The sequence below is a fragment of the Odocoileus virginianus genome, chromosome 17 (assembly GCF_023699985.2).
Source record: "Odocoileus virginianus isolate 20LAN1187 ecotype Illinois chromosome 17, Ovbor_1.2, whole genome shotgun sequence".
Lineage (NCBI taxonomy): Eukaryota > Metazoa > Chordata > Mammalia > Artiodactyla > Cervidae > Odocoileus > Odocoileus virginianus.
In genome coordinates, this window is record NC_069690.1 from 54867232 (window position 1) to 54884463 (window position 17232).

The window sequence follows — 17232 nt, forward strand, 5'->3', positions numbered from 1 at the left end:
TCTCCCACGTATAAACCGTATAAACCGGAGAGTCCGGGCAGGGCAGGGGCGGGGCCAGGGTCAAACAGCAGCAAGTTGAGGGCAAACTGGAACAGCAGCCCCAGCCTCCTGAGTGCTAGGAGAGAATTTTTAAGTATGTTCTCCCCCATCAGCGGATAGAAATGGGGAAGAGGGAAGAACACCGCATCCCGAGATGGATCACAGAGATGGACCCGGGGCCTTCCCTAGGGGCCCAGCAGTTAAGACTCCCAGTGCAGGGGCCACGGGTTCAGTCCCCGGTCAGGGAACTAGATCCCACACGCCGAAACTAAGAGGCCACTTGCGGCAACTTAAAGATTCCGCATGCCACAACGAAGAACGTCAGTGCAGACGCCAGGCCTCCCTGTCCATCACCAACTCCCGGAGCTTACTCAAACTTACGTCCATTGAGTCGGTGATGCCATCCAACCCTCTCATCCTCTGTCGTTCCCTTCTTCTCCCGCCTTCAATCTTTCCCAGCATCAGGGTCTTTTCAAATGAATCACAGCCCACAGCCCAATAAATAAATATATTTTTTAAAGGATAAAAATTTTCAAAAAACAGAATAAAAATAAAGATGGACGCTCCCCCGAGGTTCCATCCTGCGTGTGACCCCCGGCCTTAGGGACTCATCTTACCCTGAGTTAGTTCCCTGCCTTTCGTGGAGCCAGGAACCCCTCTGAGACTCTGATCAAGGCCCTGGAGGCTCCCCGGGCAGATGCAGAAGTCTGGGGTCACTGCACCCCGCTGCCCTCTGGGAGCCTAAGCTCCAGCCCCTGGCTCTGCAGGTTGCCCTCTGTTTCCCTGAGCCCTGGTCCTCTGAGTGATGCTCAGAGCTCTCCCCGCAGCCCCTGCCCCAGCCCTCCCTCCAGGCCCTGGACAGGACCCTGCCCACCTCCCGGGCCCCCCAGGGTCTGCCCCACCACTGCTGAAATCACTGCTACTGAGTCAGAAAGGCAGGAAGGAGACTGTGCCCGGGGAGGCCTGTGCCCAGGTCCAGGGCCCAGCGAGGCCTCGGGGGTATGGCCGGCCACCCCTCGCAGACCACAGAGCCTGACCAGAACAAGGCTGAGCCCCGGGAGCTGAGCCCTTCTGGGGCAGCCCAGGGAACACTGGCCTCAGTCTTCCCACCCCACCTGTGTGCCAGCAGCTCCCCGGGACCTGGAGGGCCCCAGGAGGAGGGGTGGTCAGGTGCAGGACCCAGGAAAGGAGCCGTCCCTCCCACGGAAGGAAGGCGAGGACAGAGGTCATGGGGACTAGACCCCTCTCGGAGCTGTGTCTCAGGGGGTCCACACCCAGAGAAGTGTGCTCCCTTCGCCTACTTGTCACTCCGCCCAGCGGCATCTGGATCACATAGCTCCTCCAAGGCCTTCCAGACTCCCATCCACCCTTGACAGCCCAGTAACGGGAACTTCAAGCCTGGGCTGGCAAGACGGTGCCCAGCTGGGCCAGCAGCACGCCTGCGCCCCACTCCCACCTCCGCCCTGGGCTCTGGTCAGCAGCAAACAGGCCTCACTCGGATGCAGGGAACAAGGACACAGCACCCCTGGCTCCCTGTAGGGAAGACCAAGACCCAGGCCAGTGAGGGGTTTGCTCCAGAAAGTCGAGGGGCCTGTACCCAGGGCCGCTCACCCAGGTCTCAGGGCACATCCACCCCGTGACCCCACAGGCCTGTGACCCCTTCGGGAAGCCCCCCTGGAGCACCCACCGATCTGTCCGTCAGGACTGCGTTCCCTGCCCCCAGCCAGGTGCTCGGTTACTTTCTTCCACCTCATAGCACCTGCCTAAGATGCTGCTGATACCCTCTCTCGTTAGCCCAAACTGAAGCCAGGGCAGGAGACGTGCCCGGAGAACCCGGAGCCAGCCCTGCGCTCTGAGCCCAGCCTGCTGGCTGCAAAGTCTGTCTCCCAGGGGTGACCAGCTCCTCCGTGTATGTGGGAGATGAAACCGGGTCCCGGAGAGGCTGGTGGTCAGGGGGACTTTGACGTGGGTTTATGCACAGAGCATGAACTCTCACCTCCTGGAGACCGTCCCAGCCTCCCCTCTAGTAGCTAAGATTTGGGGTGCCTTTGGCGCTAAAGAGTCTGCTGGGTGCAACTGATGGAGGACTGGCGTGAGCCCCCAGCTTTCACTGTCACTGAGGAGGGAGGGAGCTGGGTGGGATCTGAGGTTCTCCTGGGCTGTGGGTGTAGCCACGCATGTGTCCCCTCCAATTCCGGAGGGCGGCGTCTTTACAGAAGCGCTTCCTGAAAGATGGTCCTTGGGATGTGATTTCTACGGGATGGGATGTGGGGGATCAGCGTTTGCGGTACGATGGTTACATGAAACGAGATGTGAGTTGATTTTCCTCTCCAGATGCTAAAGGATGCTGTGGTTTTTCACTGCACAGACAGGCAGGCAGCATGAATGTACATATTCTTGAGGACAGCCTACCGGACTCTGTTCTGAGAACGGTCTTGGAAACACTCCATGTGGTCAAGGGTGCTGGTCCCAGCCTGACTCCAGGGGGTGCGGCCCCTGGCCAGTGCTGACCGTTCCCTCCCTGACGGCCTTCCCCGCCAGGGCCTGTGGCCCTCACACGCCACGTGCTTCCCCCCCGCCAGGGGTCAGTAAGATCGTGACGGTGGACGTGAAGGGCAGCAGCCCCCTGTGGCTAAAGGTGAAGGACCTGGCAGAGGGGATGACCTACAGGTTCCGCATCAGAGCCAAGACCTTCACTTACGGGCCCGAGATTGAAGCCAACGTCACCACGGGTCCTGGAGAAGGTAGGGGAGTCTTGGGTGGGCGTGGGGACCCCCAGGTTGGGAGGGGGCGTCCAGAGCATGCATGGGGATGCAGAATTGAATAAGACGGGGTCTCTGGTGGAGCTCACGGGCCCACGAGGACTTCAAGGCAGCACTGTGGGGTGGGCCTGGGGGGAAGGATCGGGGAGGAGAAGAGGGGCACTTAAAGGGGGGGACATCCCTGATGGTCCAGCAGCTAAGACTCCTCGCTCCCAATGCAGGGGGTTCCATCCCTGGTCAGGGAACTGGATCTCACAGGCCCCACCTGAGGGTTCATATGCCACAGCTAAGATCGAAAATCCTGCCTGCCACAACTAAGATGCAGTGAAGCCATATAAATTATTAAGAATAATTTTTTTAATTTAAAAATGAAATAAACAAAGGCAGCAATTCCAGAAGACCTCATGGGGTCATTTAGATGGATGCGTGGGAAAAGAGACCAGCGTTCCCTAGGATTCTGACGGGGGCTGGGGCAGAGGAGGGGTGGGGTGGCCAGCTGTGAGGGAGGGCCAGCCGGGCAGCGAGGGTCACCCTTGCCATCACAGCGGTTCTCAAGGGGACAGTGATGTCAGAACCCCCGGGCTTCTCGTGATGACGCGGATTCCTGGGGCCCAGGTAGTCAGCATCCCTGGCGTCCCTGGGAATGTGCACTTGAACAAAAGAGCCCAAGTGGCTCTCTGGTACCTGCTGTGAGAACCAGGGCTCTGGGGGTCTTCAGGCGTGGGACCAGGTCCAGGGAGGTGTGCCGGCTGCTGCCCCCTAGACAGAAGGGACAGAGGGGCAGCGTTAGGGGGCGGGGCAAGAAAGGAGCCAGGAGGTGACAGGCCCTGTGCACTGGGCCCGGGGTGATGGGGAGCACTGGGGACCAGGGAGGAAAGACTAGCTTAGTCTGGGCTTCGTGACGCCCCCTGGGGTCGTCCTCAGGCTGGGGGAGCTCTTCAGGGTGCCTTGAGGTTGAGGCTTAGCCCACAGGGCCTCTTTCATGCAGGATGTCCCCTCCTGATGTAGAAGCCGCCTCTCAGGCTCTGTGCATTCCTGCCCCCGCCCCGACCCCTCAGAGACCATACACAGCTCCCCCAGACTCCCCCTGAAACCCCCCTCCCCGTCCTCCTTGCCCACCTCCCCAAGCTGGGAGGCACGCTGACCTGGCCAGGCAGCCTCCGCTGCCCAGCGGGTGCGGGTTTCAGGTGGCCACCCTTCACTGTCTCTTTCTAGGCTCTTTCTCCCCCCTGCCTCTGGTTCTGAAGAAGGGCAGGCTGGCTCCTGGGGCTCCCGGGGTTGGAACACAGCCTGCAGGCCACAGCGGGCGGCTTGCCAGGGAGCTGCCCAACCCCCTGCCCTCCACCTGCCCCCAGCCCCTCCCCGGGCGGTCGGGCGCCTCTCACCTGAGCTGCTTCCCAGGGAAACAAAAGCAGGAAGGGAGCTGGCGGGGGACCAGGGGACAGAGCAGGGGCGGAGGACCTGGAGAGGCCGGCCTGGAGAACACGGTGTTCTAACCTGAGCCTGAAGTGTTGGGGTTTGGGGGGCGGGGAGGAAGTGCGGAGAAGGGGGGGAGGGGCTCTGAGACAGCACAGCGCTGCGCCCGCTGGAGGAGGGGGTCAGTGGACGTGCGGAGGTGCCCTCTTCCCTCCAGGCCAGCCTCGGGGCTGGAAGCTTCTAGTCTGGAGGTGCTGTCCTGGAGGGAATGAGAGCCCGGGGTCCTGGGAGCCCCGCCCCACCGCTCACACCCGCCTCGGGCAGCATCCCACACCCCCTGGCCCTCGCCGCCTTTGCCCCTGGCTGTGGGCAGGATGCTGGTGCGGGAAGGGAGGGAGGGAGGAAGGAAGGCACGCTGTGAGGCCCTCCGAGGTCGTGGGGCTGGGCGCCAGGCTCAGGAGGTGAGCCCCTGGCCTGCTGTCTGGCCGGCCACCTGCCCTGGGGCCTGGAGCCGCTTCAGTCTGAAGCTGGGCGCTCAGCTCCTTCCCCCGAGGCGTCTGCAGGGGCTGTGGGGCCAGCCTGCTGCCCACACCCCACTGTCTGGCTCGCGCCCTTGTCCCGAAGGCATGGGGGAAGCACCTGCTGTGTCCAGGCCCTGGGAGGCGGGGCTCCAGGCGCCTGGGGACCAGCAGGCAGCGGGAGCCAGCACGGCAGGGCCCCCCGGAGAGGAAGGGGCACAGGCCTCTGTGGACAGAGCAGGCTCCTCCCTCCTGCTCCGGGCCCTGGGGCCAGCACCCCTGGCGATCCCTGAGGCACCTGTCACCCCAGGAGAGCCCTTCCCGGAGCAGGGCTGGGTCCTTTCTCCCTCCTCGTGGTGGCAGGGGCCCCAGATCCTCTCTGGCCTTGCCCTTAGAGCGAGTGCAGCTGGGGGCCTTTGAGGCATCACCCCACACACCTCTCCTGGAAGGCAGGGGCTGCGGGTGACCCAGCGGAGAGTAAGTCAGGTCCTGCAGAACTGGCCAGGACACGCTCCTCGGGGGCGTGGTGCGTGGAGGGGTTCCGGAGACCCTGGCCGGGGTTTTGCACTCGGGTCCTCATGCTGGAGCTCAGGGAGACGGGTGGGGGCGCCTGGCACCACTCTGGGGCATCCCCTCGCCCACCGTGTGTGTGTGCAGGTGCCCCCGGCCCACCCGGAGTGCCCATCATCGTGCGGTACAGCTCGGCCATTGCCATTCACTGGTCCAGTGGAGACCCCGGCAAAGGGCCCATCACCCGCTATGTCCTCGAGGCCCGGCCTTCAGGTACGTCCACCCGGGCTGAGCCGGCTGGGGGTCATCGCGTGACACGGCGCTTGTGCTCTGCCAGGGGGCAGCGAGGGGGGGCCCCTGTGGCGAGTGGGACACGGAACTTGCACCCTTAGTTAAGGAACACCCTGGAGAACAGGTGAGGACCAGCTTGGGTCGGGGTGGGGGGTTGTCATCCAAGAAGCCAGAGGAGCAAAGGTCTGGGCTCCCGTTGGCTAAACGCCCACCGCCTCCACGCAACCCCACACCCCAAAGCCCCACGAGGAGGCTGGCCGGCCATCCCCCGGAGAAGCAGCGCCTCTTTGAGGCCATCGCTGCATTCCGGCTCTCACCACAGTTCTTGTCACGTCCCGGGCTCTCCTCTCAAGGCTGAAATCAAATCACGAGAACCTCTGAAGACATCAGGAGACGAGCGGCTGAGAAGTCACTGACGGGTTCCAGTGACACCCGAGGCGGCCTCTCGGGCTCCTCTTCCCCCCAGGAGCTCCCAGCCTCAGCCAGCTCCCTCCGTTGCTAGGTTCCCGATTCATCAGAAGTGCCAGGGTTAGTGCAGACTGGAGGCTTGTTCTCGATGGTCCATGGATGCGTGATTAGGTAACCCAAGTTGAGAAAGAAAGGAAAAAAGAAAAGGCTGTGTTGCTCCAGCTCAAGCAGCAAAGACTAATCGGGAAGCTGGCATCTTAGGAGCTAATACTTCTAACGGGGCCTTTGGCACCTCCCAGTGACATGGTTAGTACCACAGGGTGGCTGAGCGCTAATCATCTCGATAGCACATAATTCACTCCGGCAGTTCCAGGAAGCTGCCACCACCCGGTCATTGCCTTAATCTTGGGCTAATAATCGCAGTTGTAAATATCATGTAAACAGCTATTATGTCCAGCAGCTCAGATCCAACGTGTAGCCGGAACATACAGGCAGCCTTGGCTCCCTCCCCACTCCAGATGGTCCCTCCCTGGCCCTATAGGGCCGGCTGCTGACTTGGCCAGGAGACCACCTCCTGCTTCTCCCATCCAGGGCCTGGAGCCTGTTTTTTCCATCCAAGTTGGCCTGCCGGGGTGCCAGGCTGTGGAATGTTGGCCCAGGACTTCAGCCCTGTGGATTTTCCAGTGTTCCCTGGGAGGCCCAGCGTGGGACCTGGTGTTCTGGGTTTGGGGGCCGTGACTTGGTCCACGTAGTTGCGGTCAAGGGCAGAGCCTAAGAGGAAGGATCAGGCCAGGACCCCCTGAAGGCTGGGGGTGCAGATTCCTCATTCTGAGGATGAAATCGCCCTCGTCCTCGGCTCCCCCTGCACTGCTGTGCTGGATTTGGGCAGAACCGACTAGACCGGAGAAGCCAAGTCCTGCAGAGCAGGGAGGGACCCACCTGACTTTTGGGGCCCATGGGACCCGCCCTGCGCATCAGCTGAGTCCCGGGACTGCAGGCCAGAGCCACAGCGTTTCGTTCCAGAGCTTACGGTCTGGCCACACCACTTGTTCCTACATGGGGGGATCAAGGAGGGGGCAGACCGCGGGCAGGAGCACTATCCTGTGTGGCTTTTGTGGAAAGGAAGCAGAAAAATAGGAGCCTGACTAAGTGAAAGTGAAAGTGTTAGTCGCTCAGTCATGTCCGACTCCACAACCCCCAGAACGGTAGCCCATCCGGCTCCTCTGTCCATGGGATTCTCCGGGCAAGCATACTGGAGTGGGTTGCTGTGCCCTTCTCCAGGGGATCTTCCTGACCCAAGGAACAAACCCAGGCCTCCTGCATTGCCAGCGGATTCTTTACCATCTCAGCCACCTGGCACTCATCATAGAATATTAGGCAGCCTCTTAAAGGCCTGCTGGCCAGCACTTTTTACTGTCGTGGGAAATGAGCCTATAGATTTCTTCTGCATGAAGTGCTGGATGGTGAGGCTCCTTCGCTGGACGGTGGCGTTGGATTGGGTGTTTAAAAGTTTTCTACTTACGATACATTTTTCAGTATTTTACAGAGATTTTAATTGAAAAAAGGGAGAGGGAGTTCCTGGTGATCCAGTAGTTAGGACTCAGCCAGGGTCTGGGATCAACCCCTGGTCAGGGAACTAAGATCTCACAGGCTGCATGGCATCACTTCAGTTCAGTCGCTCAGTCATGTCTGACTCTTTGCGACCCCATGGACTGCAGCATTCCAGGCCTTCCTGTCCATCACCAACTCCCGGAGCTTGCTCAAACTCATGTCCATCAAGTCCGTGATGCCATCCAACCATCTCATCCTCTGTCGTCCCCTTCTCCTCCTGCCTGCAATCTTTCCCAGCATCACGGTCTTTTCCAATGAGTCAGTTCTTCGCATCAGGTGACCAAAGTATTGGAGCTTCAGCTTCAGCATTAGTCCTTCCAGTGAATATTCAAGACTGATTTCCTTTAGGATTGATTGGTTGGATCTCCTTGCAGTCATGGCTGGGATTAATTAGTCAATTAATTAAAGTATAAAAATATTAAAAGAATAAAAGGGTCAGATACTTGGAAAAAGTATCTCCCGAGGACCTACTTGGTGCCAAGCACGGAGGATTCGGTGTTGAGGGGGCAGACCCGACAGGCCTGGGGTGAGGGAGCACCGGTTGGGGTCAGGCAGACCACCCCCTCCTGACAGGTGCCTCCCTGTCTGTGCTCCCACAGATGAGGGGCTCTGGGACATTCTGATCAAAGACATCCCCAAGGAGGTCACGTCCTACACGTTCAGCATGGACATCCTCAAGCCAGGCGTGAGCTATGACTTCCGGGTCATCGCAGTCAATGACTACGGTTTTGGGACCCCCAGCAGCCCCTCCCAGTCTGTGCCAGGTACCGCCCACGGGGTGAGGGGTGGGGGGTCTGGGGTGAGGACGAGGGAGGAGAGGCAGCAGCCCCAGAAGCACTGGGCTGGGGACCCAGAAGCCATCGTCCTCTCAGTTCTCTAAAGCCAAGAGCCCTGGCCTGGGGCCCGGGTCAGCCTTCAACTCCGGAAGGAGCTGGGGGGCAGAGGTCTTAGGGTTCCTTTCCAAGGACTCCAGAAGCCCTGGGCAGGAGGCCCAGTGGGCTTCAGGATGAACTGGCAGGCCCAAGATGGGAGCTTCCGTGGGCTCATCACCCAGGAAATCCGAGGACATCAGGTCATTCACTGTGTTTATCCATGAAACTACCCCCCAACACAGAGCTTGCAGCCTGTGAAGCTCAGGCCTGAGCGAGCAGCTCCTGCGAGGGCAGGACTCTATCCCTCCCCCTTCCTTCCTGCCTTTCCTTCCCATCACCTTTGAGTTCACAGAGGACCAGTATCGAAACCCACGGCCCCACATCTAATCACTTTTCATGGGCACTTCCCCTGAGACAGGAATAGTGTTCAAAGTTTCTACTCACTGGGCCAGTTTCAGAAACCTTGTGCTTTTGCCCTTGGCCTGATTGATAGAACCAAATGACAGGAAGTCAGCACTTCAAGTCTGAAATAGAAGAGCCCGCCCCCTCAGTCAGCAGCATGGATTAGTACCAGCCGGGTGCATTAGTACCAGCCGGGTGCATGGAGCACAGCCCTGGGGGCTTTGAAAGAAAGGGAGTCTCCCTGGAGGAGCCTTTCTGAAGACCTGCTCATGTCCACTCTCCTGGCTACCAGAAAAGATTCTGTCCCTACTGACCCTTGGGAGAGAAACTGTCCCAGGCCCACCACAGGCCAGGCAAGCACCTTTCTAGCAGACATTGATGTCTATCAAGGTAGCCCCTGGGCCATAAGTGGCAAGGAAAAATAGGAAAGAAAAAGTAGTAAGCACACAGCCCTTTCTCATCCTGTATCTTTAGCAAACATCACTAATCAACCCCAGCACTCAGGAGTCGAGAAACTGCCTCAACTCACTCTTCCTCTTGTCTTTGGTAGACATCACTAATCAATCAGTCTAGAGATGGCCTCAGCACTTTCTCAAACCAGCCCTCCAGGCAGCCCCTTTACTGATAAACCAGAGCTGGCCCTTGAGATGAAACCATCCCTACCAACCCGAGATTCTGCCTCATTCAGAGGGCACAGACTCTCCTGCCCGTAAAGTGTGAGAGCAGGTGGTAGGGTCCCAGCTGGAGCCGGAGGCTTGGAGGCAGGCCAGGTCTGAGCACCACGGACCTGACGCCCACTCCGTGTTCTAGCCCAGAAAGCCAACCCCTTCTACGAGGAGTGGTGGTTCTTGGTGGTCATCGCCCTCGTTGGCCTCATCTTCATCCTGCTTCTCGTCTTCGTGCTCATCATCCGAGGCCAGAGCAAGAAGTACGCCAAGAAGACAGACGCAGGTGAGCTGGCTGGACGGACTTTCTCGTGACCGTCTCCCTTTTCGGCAAGGGTGGTGTTGGGGAGGTCTCTCTCCCAGAAAAGCACGTGCTCTGATGAGGGTGGGGGTAGCCTAGGGTTCCTACACACAGTCTCACAATCTCCATCTCCAGTTTTGGTTTCAACCCTAACAAAAGAAACGGGGGCAGCCCAGCCACAGGGGGAAGGGGCCACCTGGTCTAAAAGGGTGGAGTGAGTGATGGATGTCAATCTCTGCCCTCCCCAGGCAGCAGTGCCAAGTCTGGTGCCCTGGGCCATGGGGAGATGATGAGCTTGGATGAGAGCAGTTTTCCTGCTCTGGAACTCAACAACCGACGGCTGTCTGTCAAGAACTCCTTCTGCCGAAAGAACGGCCTGTATACCAGGTAGTGGGCTCCCTGTGTGAGGTACTGGGCGGGTGGGGGTAAGGAGGCCAGCATCGCCTGGGCCACAGAGCAGGCAGGATGCAGCTGGCTTCACCTTGTCCGGAAGCAGCATGCTCAGTTGTGTCCGACTCTTTGTGACCACGTGGACTAGACCGCCAGGCTGCTCTATGTAATTTCCCTGGCAAGGATATGGAGTGGGTTGCCATTTCCTCCTCCAGGGGAATCTTCCTGACCCAGGGATCAAACCTTCTGCATCGGCAGGCAGATTCTTTACTACTGAGGCACCGGGGCAGCCCCCCTGGAAGCTGCATTCACTAGGAATGGTCACTAGGCAGAGAGAGCCAGGCCCAGGCAGCTCCACAGTGGGGTGGGGAGAAAGTCACGAGGAGCTGGGGATAGGGTGTCTGCCCACCACGGCAGGATGCAAATCGCTTGCACAGCTTTGCAAACCACCAACTGCTGTCTGGGGCCAAGTGGTCCGGGTACAGGCCTGAAGCAGTGATAGCTCTCACCTGGCCCCAAAGGTGAGAGCCACCCAACAAAGGTGGGCTGGGCAGACCCACTTAAGAGCTGCCAGGAGTCCCCCATGACTGCTGCTGCCTTAGCCTGACCTTCCTGTTCTGGGAAGAGGGGATGCCTTCTGCCCAGGTACCTACTCACACCCACTGTAGCTGTAGACAGTTTTCTCCCACCCACCGCTCAAGTCTACACACTCCACATTGTCCTCAAAAGGTAACAGCCAACCAGGAAAGGACCAGGCTGCACTCAGCTCCTATACTCGCCCGGCTCCCCTCCAGCCAGGGCCCCTCCGAGCCCCACCCGCTGTGGCCCGCCCGGCTGCCGGTTTCCAAGATCGGGGTCAGTAGCTAGGGCTCACCTGAGCTTCGCCGGATCCACCTGGCAGTTTCAGGCGCTGAGAGCATGAGGGAGAGGCTGGGGCTGCAAGTCAGGGTCTCCAGCCTCGGCCCCATTAACATTCCCAGCTCACCGGAGGTGCCCACGGGCCTGAGGGGACGCCTCTCCCAGGGCCAGCTCACAAAGCTTCCCTCTGTCTGGTCCTGAAAGGAAGAGGCGACGTGTGTGTTCAGCAGGAGGACTTCTAGCGGGAGGGGTGCGCAGGCCAGGCAGGCCGAGCTCTCATCTCCCGCCAAAGCCAGCTTTCCAAAGAAAGAGCCATTTGAGGCCACGGTGGCGGGCCCAGCACGGCCACCGCGGCCCCGCCAGGCTGGCTCCAGGGCCCTGCCACATGGAACAAGAGGGCGTTTCACCCACAGCCTGGCCTTGGCCGCCTCTCACACCCTCTGTGTACACACACCGCGGGCCCTGTGTGTCCCCGCCATCGCTGTGTACACACAGAAATCCCACGTGCCCCAAACCGGCCCCAGGCTCCTGAGGCCGGACCCAGCCACGGCGCGTGTCGCCTGCCCTCCCATCTCCCCTCTCTTGTCGGTGTCCTGTGTCTGCCTGTCTTGTTCAGTGATGCTGCTGCTAGCGCTGCTATTTTTAAGTAGCTTAAAGATGCAGCTTTGTTGATTGGCATAAAATCCACGCAGATACGGTACAAAGGGTTGGAGGTGGCGGGGGTATTGCTTTTGACACGGTCACCAGCCACCAGGTTGTTCTCAGAGCAGCATTTCAGCAGGAAGCCACCTCTGGCTCGGGCGGGGCAGCCGGGGTTCAGGGCCTCTGTGCTAGGAAGGTTTCCTGGAGCCGACTGGGCCGATCATGGGGCATCAGGCCGTGGGCAGGGCCCCCTGGTACCCCTTCCTGGGAAGACATGAAATGAGGCCGAGTCATGGGGGACCCCAGCCGCCTGCCCAGGGCCCCTGGGAGCCGGCGCAGCCCCCAGCCCGGCCCCCCGCCTCTCACGCACCCCACGGCAGGTGGAGCGCCCGAGGCGCCCTGTCCTGGGTGTTTGTGAGATGACAGAGCCAGCGCCCAGCCTTCTCCAGGGCTGGTTTCTCAAAGGTAGGGTGGGCCTTAGCCCGTCTCTGGGCTCTGAGCAGACGTGGAAGGAGGGAGGCCGTGGGCCCCTTTTCTCCCCGACCCTTGGCGTCCACTCTCTAGAGCTCACCTTGTGAGTGGGAGTCCCCTGGGGAGCTTGTCTGCGGGGCAGGTGTCCAGACCTCACCTGAGACTCCAGCGCCGGAGGTCTCAGTGGGGCCCAGACACGCTGTGTGACGTTCACTGCCACGGCTCCCCAGGCCTGGGGTCTTGGGAGCACCGCTGGAGGATCAAGGTGCAGCCTCCCCAGCCCCCCATTCCCTGAGCGGATTTGGGAGGCTGGTCCTGCCTATAAGCCCTGGACAGACACACACACACACACACACACACACACACACACACACACAGACACACACAGACACACACACACACACAGACACATAGATACAGACACACAGACACACACAGACACACACATAGACACACACAGACTTACACACACATAGACACACAGACACACACACACAGACATAGATACACACACACAGACACACATATAGACACACACACACACTGGGAGGTTGGTCCTGGGCCTATGAGCTCTAGACACACACACACAGACACACACACACACACACACACAGGCTGACACACACACACACACATAGACACACACACACTGGGAGGTTGGTCCTGGGCCTGCAAACCCTAGGGACAGACAGACACAAACACACTCGCCATGGGGCCTTCAGGCAGAGGCCCTGCACTCCAAGAGCCCAGACTTGTCAAAGCGCAGACACAGGAAGGAGAGATGGAGGGTCCCGCAGAGGGCCTCCCACGGCCCTGCCCCCCCACCCCACTCTCTCCAGGTCTCCCCTCAGCCCCCCATCCCCCACTCTCTCCGGGTCTCCCCTCAGCCCCCAGTCCCCCACTCTCTCCAGGTCTCCCCTCAGCCCCCCGCCCCCCACTCTCTCCAGGTCTCCCCTCAGCCCCCTGTCCCCCACTCTCTCCAGGTCTCCCCTCAGCCCCCCATCCCCCACTCTCTCCGGGTCTCCCCTCAGCCCCCAGTCCCCCACTCTCTCCAGGTCTCCCCTCAGCCCCCCGCCCCCCACTCTCTCCAGGTCTCCCCTCAGCCCCCCGCCCCCCACTCTCTCCAGGTCTCCCCTCAGCCCCCCGCCCCCCACTCTCTCCAGGTCTCCCCTCAGCCCCCCGCCCCCCACTCTCTCCGGGTCTCCCCTCAGCCCCCCGTCCCCCACTCTCTCCGGGGCTCCCCTCAGCCCCCTGTCCCCCACTCTCTCCAGGTCTCCCCTCAGCCCCCCATCCCCCACTCTCTCCGGGTCTCCCCTCAGCCCCCAGTCCCCCACTCTCTCCAGGTCTCCCCTCAGCCCCCCGTCCCCCACTCTCTCCAGGTCTCCCCTCAGCCCCCTGTCCCCCACTCTATCCAGGTCTCCCCGCAGCCCCCCATCCCCCACTCTCTCCGGGTCTCCCCTCAGCCCCCCGTCCCCCACTCTCTCCGGGTCTCCCCTCAGCCCCCCGTCCCCCACTCTCTCCGGGTCTGGCCCCCCTCCCCCACTCTCTCCAGGTCTCCCCTCAGCCCCCCTTCCCCCACTCTCTCCTGGTCTCCCCTCAGCCCCCTGTCCCCCACTCTCTCCAGGTCTCCCCTCAGCCCCCCTTCCCCCACTCTCTCCGGGTCTCCCCTCAGCCCCCCGTCCCCCACTCTCTCCGGGTCTCCCCTCAGCCCCCCATCCCCCACTCTCTCCAGGTCTCCCCTCAGCCCCCCGTCCCCCACTCTCTCCAGGTCTCCCCTCAGCCCCCCACCCCCCACTCTCTCCAGGTCTCCCCTCAGCCCCCCGCCCCCCACTCTCTCCAGGTCTCCCCTCAGACCCCGCCCCCCACTCTCTCCAGGTCTCCCCTCAGCCCCCCGTCCCCCACTCTCTCCAGGTCTCCCCTCAGCCCCCATCCCCCACTCTCTCCAGGTCTCCCCTCAGCCCCCCGTCCCCCACTCTCTCCAGGTCTCCCCTCAGCCCCCCGCCCCCCACTCTCTCCAGGTCTCCCCTCAGCCCCCTGTCTCCCACTCTCTCCAGGTCTCCCCTCAGCCCCCCGCCCCCCACTCTCTCCAGGTCTCCCCTCAGCTCCCCGCCCCCCACTCTCTCCAGGTCTCCCCTCAGCTCCCCATCCCCCACTCTCTCCAGGTCTCCCCTCAGCCCCCGTCCCCCACTCTCTCCAGGTCTCCCCTCAGCCCCCATCCCCCACTCTCTCCGGGTCTCCCCTCAGCCCCCTGTCCCCCACTCTCTCCAGGTCTCCCCCTCGGCCCAGCCCGGGCAGCCTTCACTACTCCGACGAGGATGTCACCAAGTACAACGACCTCGTCCCGGCCGAGAGCAGCAGCCTGACGGAGAAGCCCTCCGAAATGTCCGACTCTCAGGTGAGGGGCAGGAGGGCCTGGTGCCCACACACGGTTGGGGGGAAGCCCCCACCCCAGAGTATGGACCTGCCCACCGCTTCCTGCTCTCCTTCCCTTAATGGGCTGCAAAGACCGAGGGGCCCCAGGAAATCCCCCGGACGGCACACTCAGGTCAACCACCATGTCCGAGCTGCGCTCAGCCTGCACCTGGGCTGGTGGGGTCCCTGGAACTCCCAAGAGCAAGAGTCTTGTAGGAGCCCCCCAACACGCTCCGTCCGCCAGCCGTCCTGGCCTGTTTCTCCTCGAAGACAAGGAGAGGGATGCAGACACCAGAGCCCTGCTCGGCGGGAGCCGGAAAACAGCTGACCCTAGCTAATCGGGGTCAGGATGAGCTCCAGAAATGGGGGGCTGGGCCCCCACGGTTGGGAAGCAGTGCGGACCATTAAGGCATTAAGCTTTGGAGGTTCAGACCTGAGTTGCATCCTGGCTTTGCTGCCTAGGAATCAAGGGCCTCGTGGGTATACTGAGTAATATCTTGGAGCCTCAGTTTCTCTACCTGTAGAATGGGCTCATGGGATGGTGGGGAGGATTTGCTGAGGTTACGTTCAGTGAATGTCAGCTCTTAATACTGAGAAGGAGACGATGCCTTTAGGAGACACAGGGCTTTAGAGAGGCTGCCATTGGGAGGTCAGGCGGGGTCATGTGTGGACACTCTGCCCCAGGCTTTGGGGAGGGGGGTCCAGTGCATTCCAGCCGAGTGATGTTACAGCCTCTCGCCCCAGCCCTCCCAGCCTCGGCCAGGCCTGCTGGTTGCCAAGGAAGGGGCCACAAAAGGCCACAGTGTCCCATGCCCTGGACCTTCCTGTCCAGTCCTGGGCGAGGGTGAGAGGAAGAGAGGCCGGCGGGGAGTGGGGCTGCCGGCCTGGCAGGAGGTGCTGGCCAGCCTGGGGTCCGGTAGCGGCCCCGTGGACCGAGGGCCTCTCTTGCACTCACTGCTGTTTTGCTCAGCTCCAGGGTTACCATTGGGCTTGGCAGAGCTGGTGAGGCTGGAGCAGACACCCCCGCTCAGAGCGGACACCCCCGCTCAGAGCTGGCAGGGGCCGAGAGGCAGCTTAGCCTGGTTTACATGAGGACCCACGTGATCCAGGTTATGGCATCTTGTGAGCAGTTAACTGTTTGCTGCCACGTCCACCCTGGGGACTTACACGGCCCTGCTTCCTGACGCATTTTTCTTTCTTTCTCCCCAAAGATGGTGATGAGCCTCTGGCTTGTCGGTACCCAAGGTAAAAGTCAAAAAGGTAAAGGGAGACTTCCCCGGTGGTCCAGTGGTTAAGACTCTAGGCTTCCAGTGCAGGGGGCACAGGTTCAATCCCTGGTCAGGGAGCTAGGATCCCACATGCCTACAACGCAGCCAAAAAAACAAAATTAAAGGGATTCCCCGTGCCAGTGGGCTGGTCACCAAGAGTGACCAACAGAAGAGGCTCCCTGTTTACTCTGCCCCCCTGACCTTCTGCAGAGGGCATTGTGGTCCATGCTCATCAGCTGAGCCACGACCTTTCAGAGAGTAACCCCTCTGGGTCCACAAGGGACGGCCCCAGTCCTGGGAGCTCTCTGTGAGCACCCTGCGTGAGTCTGGGGGACACCCACCTGGGATGCAGAGCTGGCCCCTGAGGCCATGCCAGGGCCCCCCAGCCTTGAAGAAGTTTCTGGGAGAATTCCCATCCCAGGAGCACCCCACTTCAGAATTCACCCCAGGATGGACAGAGCACCTGGAATCCTCCATGTAGCTATTGGTCTCATTTATTCAGAACAACTCCATCACTTGAACACTGTTTCCATAGCAACCTGGGACCAGTCACTACCCTGCCCCACCCCCCACCTCCGCCCACCCCAGGAGCACACACCCTAGAGAGGAGGCTTTCCTGGTTCCAGAATGCCAGATCTGAGGACCACATCCCAGGCCTGGAGCTCCGCATGCAGCCTTTGGGATAGTTCAGGGTTTGATTTGGGGCTGGATTCAGTTGACTTTGGTTTATTTACTCTGTCCTTTTCCTTTTTTGGCTACACCGTGCAGAATGTGGGATCTTAGTTCCCCGACCAGAAATCGAACCGGTGCCCGTTGTAGGAGAAGCATAGTGTCCTTAACCACTGGACCACCAGGGAATCCCTGGGTTTGTTTACTCTGAAAGCTAGGTTCCCTGAGGGCAGGAGACCTGGATTCAATCCCTGGGTTGGGAAGATCCCTTGGAGAATGAAATAGCAACCCACTCCAGTATTCTTGCCTGGAGAATCCCGTGGATAGAGGAGCCTGGCGGGCTACAGTCCATGGGGTCAAAAGAGTTGGACAGAACTTAGCGACTAACCCGCCACCATGAGACCCCTGAGGGCAGGGACCAGGTCAGTTTTGCTCATGGTGTATCCCCAGTGTCCCGCACGTCACTGGGAGGTGGTCACTCTGTGTCTGTTGAAACCATGAAAGGGTCATTGGAAATGGTCATCAGGCTGAACAGACTCGAGACCGAGTATGGTTAGCAGGACAGAGAATTTGTGGTTGTGCATTAATTCCTTTTCAACCAGAATCAGATCTCAGACCTTCCAAGAGGCCCTTCAGAGTGGCAGTGATGACAACAGCTGCACCCCCTGGGCCACACTGACTGCCCCGGGCACCTCACCGCAGTGTAGCTTCTCAGCTACACCAGGCC

At 60.6% G+C, this 17232-nt stretch overlaps 1 protein-coding gene and 1 long non-coding RNA gene across 5 annotated transcripts in view; one reads left to right on the forward strand and one right to left on the reverse strand.

Annotated features, from left to right (window-relative positions):
* The window catches only part of SDK2 (sidekick cell adhesion molecule 2), a 260100-nt gene that overhangs the window by 231507 nt on the left and 11361 nt on the right, over nt 1–17232 (forward strand). For both annotated transcript variants that reach the window (XM_070480035.1, XM_070480036.1), the window contains 6 exons: nt 2622–2783; nt 5393–5518; nt 8155–8319; nt 9640–9780; nt 10044–10182; nt 14425–14551. In XM_070480035.1, the coding sequence (XP_070336136.1) occupies nt 2622–2783; nt 5393–5518; nt 8155–8319; nt 9640–9780; nt 10044–10182; nt 14425–14551 (860 nt within the window). The remainder of the gene's footprint in view (nt 1–2621; nt 2784–5392; nt 5519–8154; nt 8320–9639; nt 9781–10043; nt 10183–14424; nt 14552–17232) is intronic.
* LOC139039199 (uncharacterized) lies at nt 3141–11332 on the reverse strand. 3 transcript variants are annotated; one of them, XR_011492491.1, is made up of 3 exons: nt 11060–11332; nt 5854–6996; nt 3141–3560 (listed from the first exon to the last, which is right to left on the reverse strand). It is a non-coding gene; the product is annotated as an uncharacterized lncRNA (long non-coding RNA). The 3 variants fall into 3 exon arrangements; XR_011492490.1 differs by having other exon boundaries at nt 5854–7053; XR_011492489.1 differs by lacking the exon at nt 11060–11332 and having other exon boundaries at nt 5854–8156.